Source organism: Barbus barbus, assembly GCF_936440315.1.
Source record: "Barbus barbus genome assembly, chromosome: 48".
NCBI classification, from domain to species: domain Eukaryota; kingdom Metazoa; phylum Chordata; class Actinopteri; order Cypriniformes; family Cyprinidae; genus Barbus; species Barbus barbus.
This window is the reverse complement of record NC_136726.1, coordinates 16,958,442-16,979,825: the sequence shown is the minus strand read 5'-3', so window position 1 is coordinate 16,979,825 and position 21,384 is coordinate 16,958,442. Positions and strand designations below refer to the sequence as shown.

Sequence of the window (21,384 nt, the reverse complement as noted above, 5' to 3'; positions counted from 1 at the left end):
GTCTAACTCATTATTTCTAATGAGATCCCGCCCCCTCGCGTTCACATGCAAATAACCACGTGACGCGCGCGCGCTTGGAGACGCCCAACAACAAACACGGAGACTGTTCATCGCTGATATACTGTTAGTTTCTGGAAGAAGACGCGCTGAGTAAAGGCTGCTGATCGATCTAATGAGTAAGTAATGTTTATGTTTTGCATTAGTTAACTGTTATTGTGACATAAACTTGAACACATCACTAGATGGGTTGTTCCCAAATTACAACACGATGAATGCTACGCATCTAAGAAAGTTTAGACCATGTTTATTATTAATAATCTGTTCACAAATATATTTGAATAGTGTGCTAAACGATAACAATTAGTTATCAGATATAGAATATCCTTTTTTATATTACGAAGTACATCCTTTTATAGTACAAAGCATGCTTGAGTTTATGACTGCAGAATCATATCCTCTATACTATAAAATCATACATGATGTTCAGGATGGCTATATGACTACAAAATCATAGTTGGGTTTTCCCCAAACTATAATTCCTGACTAAAATGTTTGATTGAATGTGTATATATATATAGATGCTCCTGATATAAACATGCTCACAAATGTTTTTTCTCTTTTTTTGGTTGTTTGTATTTTATTGAATCAGCCACCTGCACCACAGATGAATCCTGCTGACTTTCAGTCTCTTCCAACTGTTTTCCTCGCTGCAGCAACATCAGAAGTTCAGAATCTGTTGCAGGAACGAGTCAAAGTCTGTTCACATCTCTGTAGTTAGATCAGTGCACAATAATGTGTCTTTGACCTTCATTATGTATGTTTTGATTATACTGTGTTGTAAATAAAATACAAATCATTTAAAAACCCATTTTTTCAGTCTCCTCACACTCTCTGTCTTACCTGCCTCAGTCACAGTCACACTGATGGGCCATTAGCACCTTTAGGGGAGGGCCCTTTGTCTCTCAGGTGAGAATCACTTACTATTCAAGACTATTACCACTCCCTCGCATATTGGCTCTCGATCACAAAACATGTCTTTAAAAATTTCAATCAATATATTGTTTTCTGTGAATGAGTAAGCAGAATGATTTTCACATAATTGTGAAGTAAAAATTCTAGCCTACAAGATTCGGTTCTCAAAAGTCTTGTAAACAATTGTTCTGTATGTGTTTTATGGTCTTATTTCGGTGACTTCAAAATTTTAGTTTTTCACTAACCATGCATAAACGTTGTTTTCTCAAAAACACAATCATGTACATAAATGCTGCTAACATATTAGTGTAGCCCTGTTTGTGCTGTTTACAGTGTTATTAGACTTTAGCCATTTATATTTTTATAAGCAACTGAAAAAAGCACAAATGTCAGGGCATGTTGAAAGTTTTCCAGGCCCCCAAAACACCCTCAGGGCCCAGAGGGTTAATGCAAATAATGCTTACATTTATGTGTCTTTTTGTTCGCCATGCTGCCACTGCAGCCAGTTTATGCTGACAATCCTCATACCCCTTCGTTTGAAGTGTGGTGCCAAAAAATCTTTGTTTGAAGGGCTATCTGGCCCTTCCCCTTTCCCCTATCTGGCCTTTCCCCCTGACTAAGGGGTAGAAATGGGATTGGGCTTTAGAGTGTATGCTAAATGTATACATACTCTATATAACATAAAAAAGCAAGGTTAAAGAACATAAATTATAAATATAAAAAAAATTGCCTTCTCATAGTATGTAATGTAGATTCAAATTTAAATATTGAGATGTGTATACATATATAAACACAAATGTGAATGTGTGTGTGTGACACACAAATTAAGAATTGTATGTGAACTGACATTGGACAAATATATTAATAAATCTTTATTACTTTTATATTTAGCGATTATTTTAGTAATTATGTCATTATACTTTATATATTTATAAAATTTATATTTAATAAAATATTTAGTAATTTAATACATTCAATACATATTTATTATATATACACATTATACATGCTTAATTAATCAGTTTGTTTATATGTGTGTGTGTGTGTTATTATATTATTATTTATATAAATTTATATTTTATTATATATAATATACATTAAAAATAATATAAAATAAAATATAAAATAAAATCTATGCAATATTTTAATAATAAAATATTATTACTTTATTAATACAATTATTAATATTGTTATTATTATTACTGATGTTGTTTTATTTGACCGATGACAGCAGTGAACTGCACTGACAAAAATCGAATAAATCACAATAAAAACTAGACAAAAAAGCCTTAAAAATGTAATTCGCTGATATCATTCTTAAAACTGTTACAATCCCACAACTATAAGACACACCACAGACAGTGACTCACATTACCTAACATGTCTCAAGCCAAGTATGTGCGTACAAGCTAAGCCAGGGCTTAAGTAATGCGAGTGAGAGCGATCTCTCAGAACTCAAGTTACATGTTGCATATAAACACGCCAACTCGCCAGCAAAGTCGGAGCGGACACACAAGTGGAATCTACTTCGGGCTGGACACGGCACCAGAAGAGTGAAGGTTTGTCATGCAGGATCTACACACCGCACAACAACAGGAAACAGCCTGAATGCTACGTTGCATCCCAATCTCCCATTCGGGGGGGAAGTTCTAATGGCCTATAAATAAACAACCAGGCCACACATTAATGAACGCTGGGGGTCAAGGGTGGAAGGACGCATGCGAAGACCACCCACTGAATGGAGGATGGGGACGAGAGAAAGAGGAAATGAGAGCAGAGAGGAAGGGACTCACCTATGAGCAGGGTTTAGCGCTATAGCCCTGGGCTGGTCGAGATCTTGCCAGAAGAGCACTTTACGAGAGGTGCCGTCCAGGTTGGCCACTTCAATGCGGTTCGTCTCAGAGTCGGTCCAGTAGAGTTTGCGTCCTAGCCAGTCGCAGGCTAAGCCATCGGGAGAATCCAGACCTGATACCACCACCGTCTGCCCTCTGCCCAGTGTGGCCTCCTTCATAGCTGAAAAACAAGGCCTCCATTCAGTTCCACAACAGTATTATCAGTTTAAGCATTCCTTAAATGTTTCATTCTGCCTCCAGATAATGATACAACATTTTTGCTGTGCTACAGTAGGGTTGCTGCCCTCAAAAATGAATTAATATTAAAATATAGTCTTACATGACTAAGAAATGACGCCAAATGATGCATGCATAGTTTGAATATGTGGAAACACTGCGTTTATTTGCCAATATTACTTATACTCCCGGTTTCACAGACAAGGCTTAAGCCTAGTCCTAGACTAAAATGTAAATCTGAGCTGTTTCAACTGAAATAAACTTGCACTGACTGATCTTAAAATATATCAGTGCCTTTGTTTTGTCTCAAGATGGACACCAGTAATGTTATTTTCTAAGAATGTTTATAAAAAGTACTTAAATGTCCTATCTGAACTATGGCCTAATCCTGTAGAGATCGACCGATATCGATGTACCGATATTTTCCCCGATATTTAAGCATTTTCCATAATCGGATATCGGTTTTGTAATATCGGATTCCCCGATATTATTTGTGGGTGTTTTGAGAATTGCGCGCAGGATCGCAATTGCAGCGCATCTGAGGGAAGACGAGATAACAACAAAGGTGTGCAGGTACTTGATTTGCTGTAGTTAGTAAACTATTTAATATTACAGTCATTAATGCACAAATTAGATGTATTACATAAATGTCTGATATGTAGTTTATGCAAACTGGCTCTAAGAAATACGATAAATAAGATACTCTGTCAAGCCCTGTCCCTATAAAGATATAACTTTGCCTGAAATAACACAGCCATGAATTAGTGCATGTTGGAAATAAAAGCGCTGAATTGAATTCTCTCTCTGTTGTTTATATGCTCATCACTAGTCTGATGAAGTCGGAGTTACGTAGATAATCCGTCAAGTCCTCTCCCAATAAAGACGTAACTTTCCATGAATTAAATAATATAGCCATGAATGATTACATGTTGGAAATAAAAGCATTGAATTTAATTCTCTCTCTGTTGTATATGCTCATCATTAGTCTCGTGAAGCTGCTTTCATATTGCAGTTCACTCAGCGATTGATGCTCAATGCTCCAGCATGGCCACTGCATGTAACTTTTAACAAGATTCACTTTTTTGAAGCACCCTAAATTGTATTAACACTTACAATATAACCATTATTTCGTTTATAAACATCTAAATTAATACAACTCTATGGAAATTCTGAGTAGCCTATAGTTCTATGTAAATGCATAGATAAACCGCGCTGTCAGCAGCATAATTTAGAGCATGCCAGTTGAGAAATGCAATAAAATACAATGCTTGTTATATTCCAATATTCCAGAGAATATTATTCCATGAATTAACATTATCCAGTGAATTATTCTTCACTCTTTAGCCTATTAAACAGCTTATAAACCTACTAAAACTGTAGTTAAAAATGAAGTTGATATGACTCCTGTCCTTTATTTTCTCCATTTGAAAACATTAGACATTCTATGTTTATTTTGCTTTCTGCTAATATTAGTGTTGCTGCTAAAGCTTTTTATATATAAAATGTTTTTTATTGTTGTAATACGAAGATTAAATTTAACATGACAGGGCTCTAGACTGCGACCAAAATGATAATTTTTTGTGAGTAAAAATTTGACGTGGTCGCATTTGTACGAGTGCATGGTCTGCGCTGCTCCAAAGCGCCTGCTTCATACAGCGCGCGCTGCAGAGCAAAGGCACATTATAGCAGGAGTCAGATGTGAAGAGAGGTGCTTTCAGCGCGAGCGCTTCGTGGGTAGTGCCTGGTTTATACTCGCCGCGTCAGCACGAGCGCAAAGGTGCGCGTCGCGGACGGAGCGCAACGGAGGATTTTGTTTTCAAACTAAAGTAAAAGGCCGCTTCTTAAACCAGAGAAGGTGAACATGCTGGTATTCTTGTAGAAAAGACATGCAAGTCCTGTCAGCGACAGCCAGTTTAGTTTTACTTTTCTTTTTGTTTTCGTTTTGAGAAGCTTGTTATCTTTGCTGTTTACCCCACGTAACGCTATGGAGGCTTTCCTTAATTTTTTTATATTTTTATTATTTGATTCCTCAGTGTTTGCTAAGCATTCTGTAATTTATTAGACGTATATAATACAGCATGTGATGTGTCCTGCCATGCCTGGTCTTATTAGTTTTTGTTGATAAATGTTATGTAAGCTAGTTTGTCATTGTAACCTACTGTTTTATTGTTGTTGTGCTTTTTAATTAAGAATAACAATTAATCCATCTTTTGTTTTAGTCTTAAAAAGTGAAAGGTGTGTAGATGTAAGCAAAACGGACAATTATCTTTTCTTGTAAAATGTGACACCAAGATCGCAAATTTGAAAGTGAAAGCTCACGAAAAAAGGAATTCCTCTTCACAAAATTTAAATCACAAATAATACTGATAAAAAAAGAACGAGTTGAATGTTGAACACTTTCATTACCATATAAATAAACTATGATAAAAGTTCATCAGCATGCATTGGTTAATCAAATGTTGTAGCAACCCCCCCCCCCAAAAAAACTAAACAAATTACAACCAAAATATGTGCTCGTGCGACCAACTGAGAAAGTTAGTGGCAAACGTGAGATCAGTGGGAAGAATGAGTCTAGAGCCCTGCATGAAAGACTGCTAATTCTCAAAACATTTTTTGTTAAGATGACTGAAAGGAGGAAAAACCAAAGTGAAGTATGGACTTACTTCACGCAGTCATTTATTTACTTTATAACAGTAAATAAATATCGGTTCTGCATATCGGTTATCGGGCACATAAACATGCAAATAATTGGTATCGGTAATAAAAAAATCAATATTGGTCAATCACTATAATCCTGGTTTATTCTAAGCCCTGTCTGTGAAACCGGGCCATATTGTTTTTATTTATCTATCAGTCTGTCTGTCAACATTAACTATTTAACTGCTGATTTTGGATATTTAATTGATTTCACTTTTGACTTTTTTTTTTTTTTTTTTTTTTTAAGATTTATTTCTGACGTTTTTGCCTTTATTATGATAGGACAGTTAGTTGACAGAAAGTGAAGTGGGAAAGAGAGAGGGGAGACGGGATTGGGAAAGGTCCAAGAGCTGGGACTCGAACTTGGGACGGCCGAAGCGCATATATATCGGCACGCTGCCCATGAGGCTAGCGCCGCTGACATTTTTGCCCATTTTTAGATTACTTTTCTCATCATCTAGTGCTAACTTTGGGGGATATCAAAGATCCCACTACTTTTGTTATTATTTTTAATTATTATTTTACATACACTCCTAATAAAAAGTTTAGCAAGCATGTAGTAAATAATCAAAATTGACAGTGACAGACTTTCATAATAATGTTACAAAATATTTACAATTCAAATAAATCCTGTTATTTTCTATTCATCAAACAACAATCCTGACCACAGAATCACAAAAATATATAGATCATAACAGATAATGTGACTTAACTGATAACTTCAGCTTTGCCATCACAGGAATAAATTTTAACATTTTAAAATGCATGAAAACATAAAATACCTCTTGTAATAGTTTTTTGTAATAATAATTCTCAATATTAATGTTTTTACTGTATTTCGATCAAATAAACGCAGCCTTGGTGAGCATGAGACATTTTTCAAAAATATTTAAAATAATATTAGATAAACAGATATTTAAAATATTAGATAATCTATTCCTTTAAAAAAATTAAAAAAATACAAACAAAAAAAAAATTCTAGACTGCCCTCTACAGTAATTTCCTTGCCAGTAATTCCAAACCACGAAACTCTGATCTTACAGATAGTAGAGAGGTTGTAGTAGGTCTGTTTAATGGCCTCTTCACTGACGTCCGTCCAGAATATCAGGCCCTCCGAGAAGAGAAAGTCCACTGCGGCCGCATCCTCAAGATCACTGACAACCACGGTGGACTCCGTCCGCCCCGCCTCTGCATCCACCAGCCGGACGTCCCGCCGGTTAGCAAAGAGCAGCAAGGGAGAACCTGGAGGCAAAAGTTGGATGTGACCAAAAATATGGGCAAGATTACATTTCACTTATATGTAATAATAATAATCCTTAAAAAAATGAGGAACAGACAATAACATTTTCGTTACAAATTATGACTCTGTATTTCTGCTACCAAAGAATCTGCCATTTCAAAAAACGTGCTTCGTAATCCACTCCGTCGGTCTGCAGCAACCCAGGCTCCCTGTCTCTAAATAATCTGTGTTTTCATGAACTCATCGAGCTAAATGAGAGGCACATGTGACGCTCTCTGGGGAATGAATAGCAGAGGAAACAACGGAAATGTCTGCCCTTCATTTTGGCACCCAGACATCTCCACAGGGAACGCCAGTTGGCACCTTGGGCCCATCCGCATGTGCCAGCAAGTGCCACTCACATTGCAGTCAATAACTTCCAGGGGGTGCGGGGGGGGAGAGGATATACGATGTCATTAGATGCAGACACAATGACTATGGTGAGAGTGCTGAGGGTTGGGATGTCCTGCTGTGGTTTACCAGCATGCCACTTTACTAAGAACCATGTCACCATCAATAAGCAACTGCAGCTTTCTGTTACTCGCAGAGCTGCTATTAATAATAACATGTAAAACTCCTCATATAGTAAATATTACTATATCTGGTAAGCTAATTTTGAAGGGCTCTAAATTATCAACATGATCAAAACCTGTTGTACACAATCTACTACACGCTTTCTGTCATCTGATTGATAGACTATAATTGTTTACCTTTTAGTATCATTCTAAACTTGCACTGCATCAATTATGAGATCCATATTCTCCTACATCACACTGTAGGAGCCTGATGTATCAAAATAAAACTGATTTTATTTCAAAGAAAGTGTTCAAATCTCTTAGTAGAAGTTAATGACATTTTGAGCCATTCAGTGCAAGTCTGCAGGATTTTTTCCTCACCCATTGTATCAGATGTTATGTAAAATTTGTAAGTATGATCATTTAGAAAAGTAAACAAACCACATGATTTCAGACATCATTCATGTCTGTAGCACAAACTTTGCAGGATGAGTTACGCGCCAAAGTTTAATATCTGTGATTAGAGGTTTGCTTAGAGGCCAACCTAAAGTATGAGCAAAAGTAACAGCAATTCTTGCCTTATTTTAAGATTTCTGCGATCCTAAAGTGGTATTTTCCATCACGTGATCGTAGCTTTCTGCCCAGGCCGGTATCCACCAAGCAAGCAGTCTTACGAGACTAAACAGTGCACGACATGTGATTTGGTGTTATCTGAAGGCAAACACCGCAGCAATTTTTGGCTTGAGGGTTATTTTATCAGCAACCACCAGGAAGGAAAACCAGCATGTAAGTGTCCTGTAAAGATCCTCTGAGGAAAAAAAAGTGCTAGCGAACCACCACAGATCTCCTACATTTAAGAGTCATCACATTTAACTTTATGAATCACTGGCCAGCTGAGATAATATAACAAGGTCTTTCAACTACAGACAACTATAAATAAGTCATTCATAGATTGAACGTGTGGCACCAAACATTACAAATGAAGTAATTTCAGATAATTATTGTGACTGATAAAAAAAAAGTGGATTCAGAAGTAAACAGTTTGTTTTATGGCCATACAATTAATATTAGCCAAAAAAAAAAAGTTTACAAAAACAAACAAACAAAAAAGATAAGGCATCCTTAACCACTATTTTCTCCACATTATATGAAAATGTAAAACGTACAATACTAAAAACACATTAGGTCAGGATGCATTAGTACCTGTTTATTTATTTTAAATATATGAACATTTTGTATGCCTACTTAAAAATTGTCAGACCTATTAAAATAGCTTAAAAGGTTGAACCTAAATAAATGTCAAATAGTGAATTTATAAAAATGACCCCGTTCAAAAGTTTGCATACGCTTGTTATTAAGATACTTACATGTTTCCCAGAAGACTAAATCATTTCAATTTACCCTGATCTTCAAATTCAGAAAGTTTTCACCTCGAGGCTCTTAATGCATGGTTTTCCCTTCTGGAGCATGAACTCATGAACAACCATCACAAAAAAAATAAAAAAAAATAAAAATAAAAAAATCACTCAGGTAACAACACAGTATTAAGAATCAAGCATATGTAAACTTTTGAACGGGGTCTTTTTTTTTTTTTTTTTTATTCAACTATGATCTTCTCTTGTGGACTGTATTTAAACTAGGGCTGTACGATAAATCGCATGCAAATGTCATGCGCATCTCGTCAGTAAAGCCAGTTCTGTGATTAGTAGCAAATCTCCATTGAGCGCTTTCAGATGGAGCGGCATTTCATACACCGAGCATAGTTCAATGACAATGACAATATTGGGTTCATAATTGAAGGCGATTATGAATGCGATAATGCGTAGCTTGTCAGTGATGGAGATTTGCTACTAATCACAGAACTGGCTTATGAGATGCGCATGATAATCGAATGCGATTTATCACACAGCCCTCGTTTAAACGTCTTTTGTGTGAAATATCTTATTTAGGTCAGTACTAAATGCATTTTGATCCCTCTTATTGATAAAATAATTAACATTTTGTAGATACTGCAAAGTGCATGTAATGTAAATGTTGACCACAACTGTATGCATATTTAGTAATTGCCACATAGAAACACTCTGAGAAGTCAGATTTCATAGATACTTCCCTCTCTCCTGGTTCATTTAAAACTATTTAAGGTCATTAGTTCCAAGACAAATTACCAAATGCAAAACCAAACTTTTGAACTCCACTTTTCCTACAGTTATCGCAAACTAAATGCCCAGCTATGACCACAAGAAGTGTCTTGCAATTATTTGTCAGGTTTAAATGCAACTTTAGCGTGATTTACAGTTGTATACACTTCATACAAACACAGCACTCTGTCTACTAAACAGTGACAGAGGCGTGAAGTACACAGGCTGCGTAAGCAACAGACCCCACACATCAAACAATAATCGGCTGTCCTCATTCCGCCTGGCCCACAGATTGTTTCTTCAATCATTTAGTCCACTTCTTTCACTCCTTTCTTCCATCTTTCCGACTACAAAGACAGATGTACTCGAATCACTGTGAAAAGGAGATGCAGGTCTATTCTTTCTTCTTATCAGCTAGGTTCTTCAAGCATATACATATTCCACAGTTTGGTGGGACTATTGGCAAAGTACATGTCATTTAAGCGGCATAATTGCAGCATATGCTTCCATCTGCACAGAAAAGCCTTTGGAATGGTCCAGCAGAGCCTGAGAGGACTCTGATACCTCCTTCCTCGGCGAGCACAGAGCAGTGGGGATTAAAAAGATAACCTCGTCCCAACAGCTGCACTGTTTTATGAGATCACACAGATCTCTACGGCCCAAATGTGCAAGAAAAAACACCACCACCACCAGCATGATGCAGAAGAACCACAAGCAGCCCCCAGCACAATCTCCCACCCAAATAGACCAGATTACCCACTACAGTTACAACCAAACACATTAGCTGATGGATAGCTAAGCTATAGTTCAAGAAAAGTAGACTCTCAGTCTTAGGGTTTTCTTTTTATTACTTTATGTTTGTTTGGAGGTAAATAACATTCTTGATGTTCATTCTAGGTTTTTCAAATTTATTGTTTTTAAAAAAAGATTAAGTTTCATGACATTCATTATAGACTAATCATATTAATCTACAAAGAATGACTGAATGAATGACAGACAGATAGATAGACGGATAGATAGATAGACAGACAAACAGATTCAGAAATACAGAGACAGACAGACACAGACGTGACGTGTAAACTCTGCTGATTACTGATTGGCCTGCCTGCGTCACTGAACTTGCGACACGAGACACAGATTTAAATCAGCACAGACAGCGAAGGATTGAATGCAGCCGTTTTGAATGAGCGCACCTTTTTTTAACAACCAAAAATGGATATTTTGTTGTCTGTTGAGGAAGTACAGACGTTCCCCTCGTTGATAGCTGAGGAGCGGATCCAGCGAGAGCTTGATGGAGCGATGCGGAACGAAAGTTTTTCAGGAGTCACGGCAGTAGAGGCGGCACAACTATAACGACATGTGAATAATCCTGCCCATTCTAAAGCAGTACTAAACTGCAGTGGAAACGCAAACTGATCCGAACCGTGCCGAGTCGTACCACGCAGTGGGGAAAAGCGCCAATAGATAGGTAGATGTAATTTATAGACAGACAGCTCGACAGATAGACAGACAGATAACCTTAGAACCTTGATATCCACCTCAGACAGACAGGCACATAGATGGGTAGATGCCATTTATAGATAGAAGATTAGATTAGAAGCCACTCAAAGGCTCCTGAAAGAAATTTCTGCAAGTTCACAACTTCTGTGGACGAATCTTTCTTACAGAGCACATCTGAGCTCACTAAGAGAAAGAGAAGGGAAAACAGATGAACTCCAGCAACATTGTAATGGTTTTAGAGGCAACGTGCCAGAGATCTAGAGGACAAAAGCAAAGCGAGCCCTGTTTCAATGGACATTTAAACACTGTGGTTTACTAGAGGAAACAAAATCAGTCAAAGTCCAGCAATAAATTTCAGCCACAGAGTGAAGATCTCTAATCTCCCTAAACAGACGCTCCTAGGAGAACTCATTTCCAGTCTATACCCGAGCACCCATATGACTTAGGAACTTCCGCTCTTCTCTGACTTTTGTAGTGCCAGGAGGGGGAGTTGAGAGCACCTGGGCCCACCGGGCTCCTCCTTTGTAGAGGAAGAGCACAAAGAAACAGCTGAAGGAGTCTGAGCTTGTCACCAGAATTAACCGTCTTCAGAAGGGAGGAGCACAAAGGAGGCTAGAGGTCTACAAACACGTAAAGAGTCCTGTAAAGTGGGTAAAAGAGCTTCAAATGAAAATCTGCTCAGCGCATTCACTATCTCCGTTTTCTTCCTCTGTCCTCAATCTCACTTTACCTACCTGATCTACCTGATTACGATCAAAACTGGTCGCTCACTTCCTCCAACCCTTATCAGCAATAGACCATACAGTAAAGCGAGAGATTGTGTTAAACAAAACACACAAGTATGCAAACATTTTGTTAAAACTGTGAACTCTGAGACACCTTCCTATGATCCTGATAAAATAACTCACACCCATCTATCTATCAGGTCCAAATTGCCTATACACATTTAAAAGTTTAAAACTCAAAAGAATCCTGCAAGTACAGGATAAAAAAAATAAGGGACTGGTTGTAAAATCCTTTCATTCAAATGCAAACTTGTTTAATTATCTTAAGAAGTGATTGACATTGGCAGTAGGAGCTTGACAATTGCATCAAAAGTTTTGTGGTTTTTGTTATGCTAAAATTCAACAAGGCCTTTTGTGGTTCGCGTGTGTTTAATTAGCATTACATGCAAGAGATTTTACTCTATCACTTTCATCTCTGAATACACAAAAATGAAAAAGGTTTAAAAACACCGGGTTACAACTTCTAAATCTGTATTAATACTGCTAGAAAAACTCCAGAGACAAGGCTCTGAAATTTGCAGTGATGCTTGCTGGCAGACATTTCCAACCTTGCATAGTGACATGTCAACAAATGGACCACTCGCTATTGACGTGACCTGAATAAATAAATATGGTTTTTCACAAGAAACATTTAAGAACACCATGCCCAAACTCCAAAGAGAAATAACATGACAGTCTGTTCTCAAAATTGCAATATAATAGCTTGTAATAACTCAACAGCAGCTGCACACAAACAATGCAAGCCTACAATAATTTATATATAAAATCAGAACATTTCATCCAGGGAGAAGTATATTTTGTTCCCTCGCTCTTAACAATAAAGGTTCTTCGATGGTTCTTTACGCCAGTAATTTCTTCACATTACAGCTTTTCAATTTGGTTTATTGTTCTCCAAAGCACCCGTATATAAATGGTTTCCCACGGAACAAGACAATTAAATTGTTTGTTGTGGAACTTATTAAAGGTTTTTCAATAGAATCAGGCTGTAAAACCTTTTTGGATTTAACAGGAACCTTTATTTTTTACAGGACTGGATTGGATTTACGTTGCTCTAACAACTTAGTAACACTATATTATAACTTTTAATGTGAGTTCATTCACCAACCATAAAAATAATGCTTAATGTTCATGAACATTCAAATCTGAAAGCATAAATTAAGCATTTCTTACTATTCGATGCACATTAACTGACTGTCTTAGCATTGTTTATGCAAAAACTATTCGATTAGAAGACCAGTCTAATACAGACTAATCATCTTAAGAAATATTCACACAATAAAGTTAGTTAAAATGGGTTCGAAGACTAGTCTAGAAGGATTATTTATGCAATAAAGTTTGTTGGACTGAGTTAGAAGACTAGTCTAATACAAAATGGACCATGTAGCTGTTGGTAAATGTTTGTAAAAGTTCTGAATAGAAGATAAACAAATATGAGTTAAGGCACATAATATGACTCAATCCATCTGAATTAAACTATTCACACGGTTCTGCTTCCTTGCCCCAGAAATAACACCAAACCAGAGTTCAATCTCTCTCTTTCTCTAGGCGTGAATACAAACATCCCAGCAAACCAATAATGAGTACATGGTGCTAAAACTATAAATATTTAAGCACAGGCCTGTTTGAATGGCAATTTCTCACCAGCAACTGTCACAGGAAAGTTTTCAGCGATGCTTCCCTATAACACTATGAAACTATATGATATTAATCATTCGCATGTAGGGTTTTTAAAATAGATATTTCCATTAATACTTATTTTTGCTCATATATAGTAGCTGATATACTTCATACAAAATTAAAAAGTGTTCTTTTGTCATTTTTATGCATTTAGCATTTATTACTTTACTTTATAATTTTAAGAATCGATTTATTACTTAGCAGGTCCATTTTGAATAAACTAGTTAATATGGTGGAAGTTAATGACAGACATAACATTCATACATCTACATTTTAATCTAAAAAATAAACAAAAAATACCCATATAGACTTTTACTATGTTTGTTATATCAAACTAATTACCTGTTAAGCACTAGTAATATTTGTTTAGGTTATGAATGTTATTATAAAGTGTTTCCATGAAAATCTTTATACTGGGGGTCTTTGAGCTGGTGGAGTCTTTATTTTTTACTCCTAATAAACTTCAGCACTGTTTTTGTTGAAATTGCAACGTTTGTTTATCCGCCAAATTGTCAGCAACACTTCGGATGAAGGTCAGGTAAAATAGCCGTCTTTAAAGTAGTTTTTAAAGTCAATTTAATAATTTTGCACTGTTTTTCAAGCTGTTTGACATCCGACACCACCGAGGCCTCCATAACACACAACCAGAGCAGTTTACAAGTCCTGTGATCTTAAAAACTCCGACCAAACATGTCAAACACTATCAAAAAAGTTGATATTTAGCTTTAAAGCTCAACTTCCAGAAGTGCACATCTCGGTTAACAACAATCCCACCGCAGACTATAATTTAATTCAAACCAGCTCAATTTTACGCAGACTTAACTCTCTAAAGTTTCTCAAAACTACAGCTGAATTTCTAAATATGTAAACGATCAAAATACACGCTCGTGCGAAACACGACAAAATACGCCAACGTTTCGCGAAACCGACCGGGCGCAAGTTTTTTTTCGCGCTCGTGCGTTGTACTTTGTATCACATTGTTCGCGGTGATATAATGACTGCAACACCTCAGAGCCGAAGGAAAAACTCCACAAAAACTATTTTACTCACCACGAATCACCGTCAGACTACAACAAAGCAGCAGTTCCAGCAATAAAATCTCCATCGCAAGCGCTCCTTGCTTTAATTCCATAATCCCAGCTCCATTTCTTCGAGGTATTGGTGTTAGGAGAAAGTTTGTAGTCCGTAGGTCGACCAGTCGGACTTTTTTTTTCGCCCGAGCGACTCTTCTAGCCGATAGTAGAGGAGGCACGAGGAGGGGAATGACTGACAGCGGAAACTGATCGACGTCATCAAGTGGGATTGTGTGGCGCCGTGGCGCGCGCTCGCCTCTCGAGTCCATTGGAAGAGAAGAGGATGCACAGTGTAAACTGCAGGTCAATTTGAAAAAGTAAAATACTACAGTAAATGGATAACTGCGGGGATAAATGTACAGTCAGCCGGTCATTATCGCAATTTTATTTTAACAATGCAGTCTGTGGATAAAATTTGCCTATATTTACTTCAAGAGTAAATCTGTATTTTTTCTATAGGGGTTCATGTTGCATTTTGTTCGTTATGTGTGTTTCCATGATGGTGTTTTATGTTTTGTGTTTATATACTCTTTCATTATGTTATTAGTGGCTACAGTTGCTGGAGAGGCCAATCTGACAACAACAACATACTGACCTGCACATTTATATTTTTTTTATCTTTTATTTTATTCTTTTATTTTTTCTACTTTTCTTTTACTTAATATTTGTATTCTATATAATTGCACTGTCCTTGGAGCGGACCTGACTTACATTTCACTGCTGGTTATACTCTGTATAACTGTGTATGTGACAAATAAAAATCTTGAATCTTGAATCTTGATGAACTTTTAGTCTAGCTGCAGCCCACAAGATCCAGGTGGCGTGGCTGGATACAGATCCAACTCCTCCCATCTTACTTACAGGTACATCTAAAAAAAAATATTATTGAATATCATGAAAAAGTTACTTTTTCTTGTAACTTATTTCAAAAAGTGAAACTTTCATATATTTTAGATTCATTACATGTAAAGTAAAACTTTTAAAAAGTTTTTTGGTTTTAATTGTGATGATTGGAGCTTACAGCTCATGAAAGTCAAAAATCTGTATCAAAATATTAGAATATTTACATTTGAGTTTCAATTAATGACCATCCCTACAGTATAAATTCTGGGTATCTCCTGTTCTTTGAAACCACAATAATGGAGAAGACTGCTGACTTGGCAATGATCCAGAAGACGAACATTGATGCCCTCCACAAAGAGGGTAAGTCACAGAGGGTCATTACTGAAAGGTGTGGCTGTTTACAGAGTGCTGTATCAAAGCATATTAAATGCAAAGTTTAATCTGCAATCTGCAATTAGAGAACTCAATGTGTCTCATGAAGTTCTCCCAACACCAAATTGTACAGCTCTATAATCTTTCCGCATGTTAACAACTGAATCATGTTGGTCTTTTTTTACTTTTCTGATTTAAATTATTATGAAACATTGATGGTTGCTTCAACTGAAAATCACCTGAAAAGTACTGAAAAATTCTACTGAAAAGTACCAGAATATAAAGCCGCAAAAGTTCTGAGTATATGAAATTGGAAGACTGTCTTAGTGTTAACCATAAATTACATATAGAACATAACTTCACTTCCATTCCAGTTAAATGACACAACTTTGAATTCTCACACCTTATTTTAGAAAACAAAAAACAGAAATGAAACTTTGGTGATATCATGTCCCTCACCTTCCACTGGGGTTGATGAGTATGCTATACCATAGTTAACCTATAGTAGGCTCCCTTCATCAGGACCCAGTACAAAAGATCCCATTGTCCTTCCCTGTTGACAACCCATGGTGTATATATAGATGGTCCTATGATTTAAAACATCACAATTAAGCATTGTACATTATTAAATCTAAACAATAAAAAGTGAAATGCACTGATTTAACAACTATGTCCTGATCTGCTTACATTACCAGGCCAAGTTGTCACACTTTTTATTCTAGTGAACATTTTTCTGATTTGGTGTATTCCTGAAAGCCAATTTCTTTATAGACACAAGCAAGCCTAATGTCTTGCTTACACAAAAGCAATTAGACATTTCGAACATTATTTGACAGCGTTGATGCAGGTTGACTACATTTTTTTGGCGTCTCCTGACAGTATATGTCAGTAAATCTTATAATGTTAATATTCCAGTCTGTTTGAGTGATTAAAATCTGTTTGTTACTGTAAAATGTACTGATAACAGCTTTGGCTGCCCACATGATGCAAGTAGGGCTCGCTGCAGCCCACAAGATCCAGAGGGCGTGGTTGGATCCACATCTAGGGGGTGGAGATTGGTAAGTTTAGGTATACAGGTACATCTCAAAAAATTTGAATATCATGAAAAAAGTCAATATTTTTGTCACTCATTTCAGAAAGTGAAACCCATATATTACATAGATTCATTACACATAGAGTGAAATATTTCAAGCCTTTATTTCTTGAAATTTTGATGATTATGGCTTACAGATAATGAAAACCCAAAATTCAGTGTCTCAGAAAATTAGAATATTACATAAGTAAACAGAAATGTCTTATGTAAACAGGAAGGAAGAATTTGGGTAGGAAAAGGTGCACAAGCAACAGGGATGACCGCAAGCTTGAGAATACTGTCAAGCAAAGCTGATTCAAACACTTGGGAGAGCTTCACAAGGAGTGGACTGAAGCTGGAGTCAGTGCATCAAGAGTCACTCAGACGTCTTCAGGAAAAGGGCTACCAAGCCACTTCTGAACCAGAGACAACGTCAGAAGCATCTTACCTGGGCTGTGGAGAAAAAGAACTGGACTGTTGCTCAGTGGTCCAAAGTCCTCTTTTCAGATGAAAGTAAATTTTGCATTTCATTTGGAAATCAAGGTCCCAGAGTCTGGAGGAAGAGTAGAGAGGCACAGAATACATGTTGCTTGAAGTCCAGTGTGAAGTTTCCACAGTCAGTGATGATTTGGGCAGCCATGTCATCTGCTGGTGTTGGTCCACTGTGTTTTCTGAAGTCCACAGTCAACGCAGCCATCTACCAGGAAATTTTAGAGCACTTCATGCTTCCTTCTGCTGACAAGCTTTATGGAGATGCTGATTTCATTTTCCAGCAGGACTTGGCACCTGCCCACACTGACAAAGGTACCAAAGGCTGGTTCAATGATCATGGTGTTACTGTGCTTGACTGGCCAGCAAACTCGCCTGACCTGAACCCCATAGAATATCTATGGGGTACTGTCAAGAGGAAGATGAGAGACACCAGACCCAACAATGCAGATGACCTGAAGGCCTCTATCAAAGCAACCTGGGCTTCCATGACACCTGAGCAGTGCCACAGGCTGATTGCCTCCATGCCACGCCGTATTAATGCAGTAATTCATGCAAAAGGAGGCCCAACCAAGTATTGAGTGCATAGAAATGAACATACTTTTCAGAAGCCTGACATCTCTGTTTACTTATGTAATATTCTAATTTTCTGAGACACTGAATTTTGGGTTTTCATTATCTGTAAGCCATAATCATCAAAATTTCAAGAAATAAAGGCTTGAAATATTTCACTCTATGTGTAATGAATCTATATAATATATGGGTTTCACTTTCTGAAATGTGACAAAAATATTGACTTTTTTCATGATATTCAAATTTTTGGAGATGTACCTGTATACCTAAACTTACCAATCTCCACCCCCTAGATGTGGATCCAACCACGCCCTCTGGATCTTGTGGGCTGCAGCGAGCCCTACTTGCATCATGTGGGCAGCCAAAGCTGTTATCAGTAGATTTTACAGTAACAAACAGATTTTAATCACTCAAACAGACTGGAATATTAACATTATAAGATTTACTGACATATACTGTCAGGAGACGCCAAAAAAATGTAGTCAACCTGCATCAACGCTGTCAAATAATGTTCGAAATGTCTAATTGCTTTTGTGTAAGCAAGACATTAGGCTTGCTTGTGTCTATAAAGAAATTGGCTTTCAGGAATACACCAAATCAGAAAAATTTTCACTGGAATAAAAAGTGTGACAACTTGGCCTGGTAATGTAAGCAGATCAGGACATAGTTGTTAAATCAGTGCATTTCACTTTTTATTGTTTAGATTTAATAATGTACAATGCTTAATTGTGATGTTTTAAATCATAGGACCATCTATATATACACCATGGGTTGTCAACAATGAAGGACAATGGGATCTTTTGTACTGGGTCCTGATGAAGGGAGCCTACTATAGGTTAACTATGGTATAGCATACTCATCAACCCCAGTGGAAGGTGAGGGACATGATATCACCAAAGTTTCATTTCTGTTTTTTGTTTTCTAAAATAAGGTGTGAGAATTCAAAGTTGTGTCATTTAACTGGAATGGAAGTGAAGTTATGTTCTATATGTAATTTATGGTTAACACTAAGACAGTCTTCCAATTTCATATACTCAGAACTTTTGCGGCTTTATATTCTGGTACTTTTCAGTAGAATTTTTCAGTACTTTTCAGGGGATTTTCAGTTGAAGCAACCATCAATGTTTCATAATAATTTAAATCAGAAAAGTAAAAAGAGATCAACATGATTCAGTTGTTAACATGCGGAAAGATTATAGAGCTGTACAATTTGGTGTTGGGAGAACTTCATGAGACACATTGAGTTCTCTAACAACAGATTGTCAAATGAGTTCTGACATATTAAGAGACAAATGTGAGATAGTGTCTTCTCAAGTCTATTTTTAAATAGAACAATCTGAAAAGCAGGAGAAATGATTGAGATATTAAAACGATCTTATTTGGTCTTGAAAGAACTTGATGAGACATTTGAGTTCTCTGATTGCAGATAGTCAAATATGAGTTCTGAAACATTACAAATGTGAGATTAGTGTTTTCTGAAGTCTTTCTCAGGAGAACAATCTGAAAGGCAGGAGAAATGAATGAGATATAACATCTCTATAGATATCTCATTTGGTCTTGGGAGAACTTGAGACTGAATGCAAATTCTCAAATATGAGTGTTTTGAATCTTTTTTTTCTCAGGAGAACAATCTGAAAAGCAGGAGAATTTAATGAGATATTAGACATCTCATTTGGTCTGATCAGACATTTTTGAGTTCTCTGAACGCAGATTCTCAAATATGAGTTCTGAAACAATATGATACTTTACATTGGTGCCTTCTGTAGTCTTTTTCTCAGGAGAACAATCTGATAAACAACTGAGATATTAAAAAGATATTGCTTTGTTAGGGAGAGATAAAAGCTTTCATTTGCATACAATCTTCTTTGTAAGTGAATGACAGATCAATTCTTCTTTGTACTTCAAAAAACATCAGCTTAAACATGCCAAGCTTGGCACAGTTTTTCCTGTTTGTTAATAGTCTGTTATGTTTCTTCATGCTCGTATAAAAGCTTATGTTATAAAAGAGAAAAATACAATATGCAAATGCTTTTCGGCCTCTTTCATGAGTCCTGAGGTGCTGTAAACATCAAGGATCAAACCGAAACCCCTGACGGACTAAAAGCGCTCATTGGGCTGAATGGTAAAGTTCTGCAACCGACTCCAAATCCAAAGTGAAAGCATATGTGCGTGTGAGCGAAGCAGGCAGTAATTCCCGGGCCTAGAGAAATATGCTGTAATGAAACCTGCCTTTACAGTCACCTGTGCAATATAGCTCTCAGCGTTCTCTTTGATCCGCCGAGCACTGCGCGCAAATAAAAAAAAAACACTTTCTCCACTGCCTGTTGTTACTTTTGAATATTAGACTTTGTATTAATGTGTCCAAGACTTAATGGAAGACATATTTTGCGCGTAACAGATCGCATCTGGAACAAGTCCTCTTAAAACAAAGGGTTTATAGAGGCACCATGTCAATGTGCTTTGCTCTAACCCTGTTGGTTGCTACCTACTTCTCACTGGAAATTCATAGTCAGGATTTCATAGTCGGCCTGAAGCCGTGGTGAAAAATGTGTCTGCCACTTAGTTACACAACCAAGGAAAACAAGGATATTCTGTTGAAAGTTGTAGCAAATAAATGGCTAATAGCTAGTATCAATACCAAACCATCCAAACAAATGAGAGGTCCACTGTTTTGTTTGGAGAGTGAGATTAACGTTTTTATTGGAAAATTTGTCGGCAATGTTTCTGTTCTGGCATGAAGTAAAAATCTAGGATGTCAAATGCTAAAGGAAAGCGAGAGATTGGGAAATTTTGAGGCTTGAGACGGTTCCTTTGGAAATGACAGAAATGCAGCACTCGACAAGAAATGTGGTAATCATAGGTTGTGGATTTTGTTTTTTAAGGCCAGATCAGGTCAGCAACTAGTTGCACAACCGCCTGCAGAAGATAACAATGAACTCCAAACTTTGTCCTGTGCTTCTCTAATAAAATCCAAATTTCACATAACTTTGTTTCCCCCAAAACAAAACCGTCCCCTGGTGAGCTTGTTGTAAAGGTGTCGGCCCACCTTCCCTCCAACTCGTTATTTTCCTCCTTGCCAATTAAACTTCCAGACCTTTAAAATTAGACAATGTGCATCACATGTTTCCAAGGTGCAATTATTGGCCGACAGATGTGGCTTGTTTATGTGTGGCATCTTGTTTACTCCAAAGAGTGATTGATATACACTACTCATAAAACAATTTGAAACCATGGGAAACCTGGGGCCCACTGGCTCCAAAAGCGAGGTGATGGACCCCTTGAACTTACACATGCTTTTCTGCTTGGTCATCAACAGGTTATTTCTAATTT

General features: G+C 37.0%; 1 protein-coding gene across 1 annotated transcript in view; it reads right to left on the bottom strand.

The window, feature by feature from the left end:
* Positions 1-14,900, bottom strand: part of LOC306866841 (low-density lipoprotein receptor-related protein 5-like) — a 74,230-nt gene extending 59,330 nt beyond the window's left edge. Inside the window, exons 1-3 of the mRNA XM_079412226.1 lie at positions 14,683-14,900; positions 6,780-6,980; positions 2,766-2,985 (exon numbers count right to left, since the gene is read on the bottom strand). Coding sequence (XP_079268352.1) covers positions 2,766-2,985; positions 6,780-6,980; positions 14,683-14,764 — 503 coding nt within the window. The 5' untranslated portion in view covers positions 14,765-14,900. The remainder of the gene's footprint in view (positions 1-2,765; positions 2,986-6,779; positions 6,981-14,682) is intronic.
* Between the last annotated feature and the right edge of the window lie 6,484 nt (positions 14,901-21,384).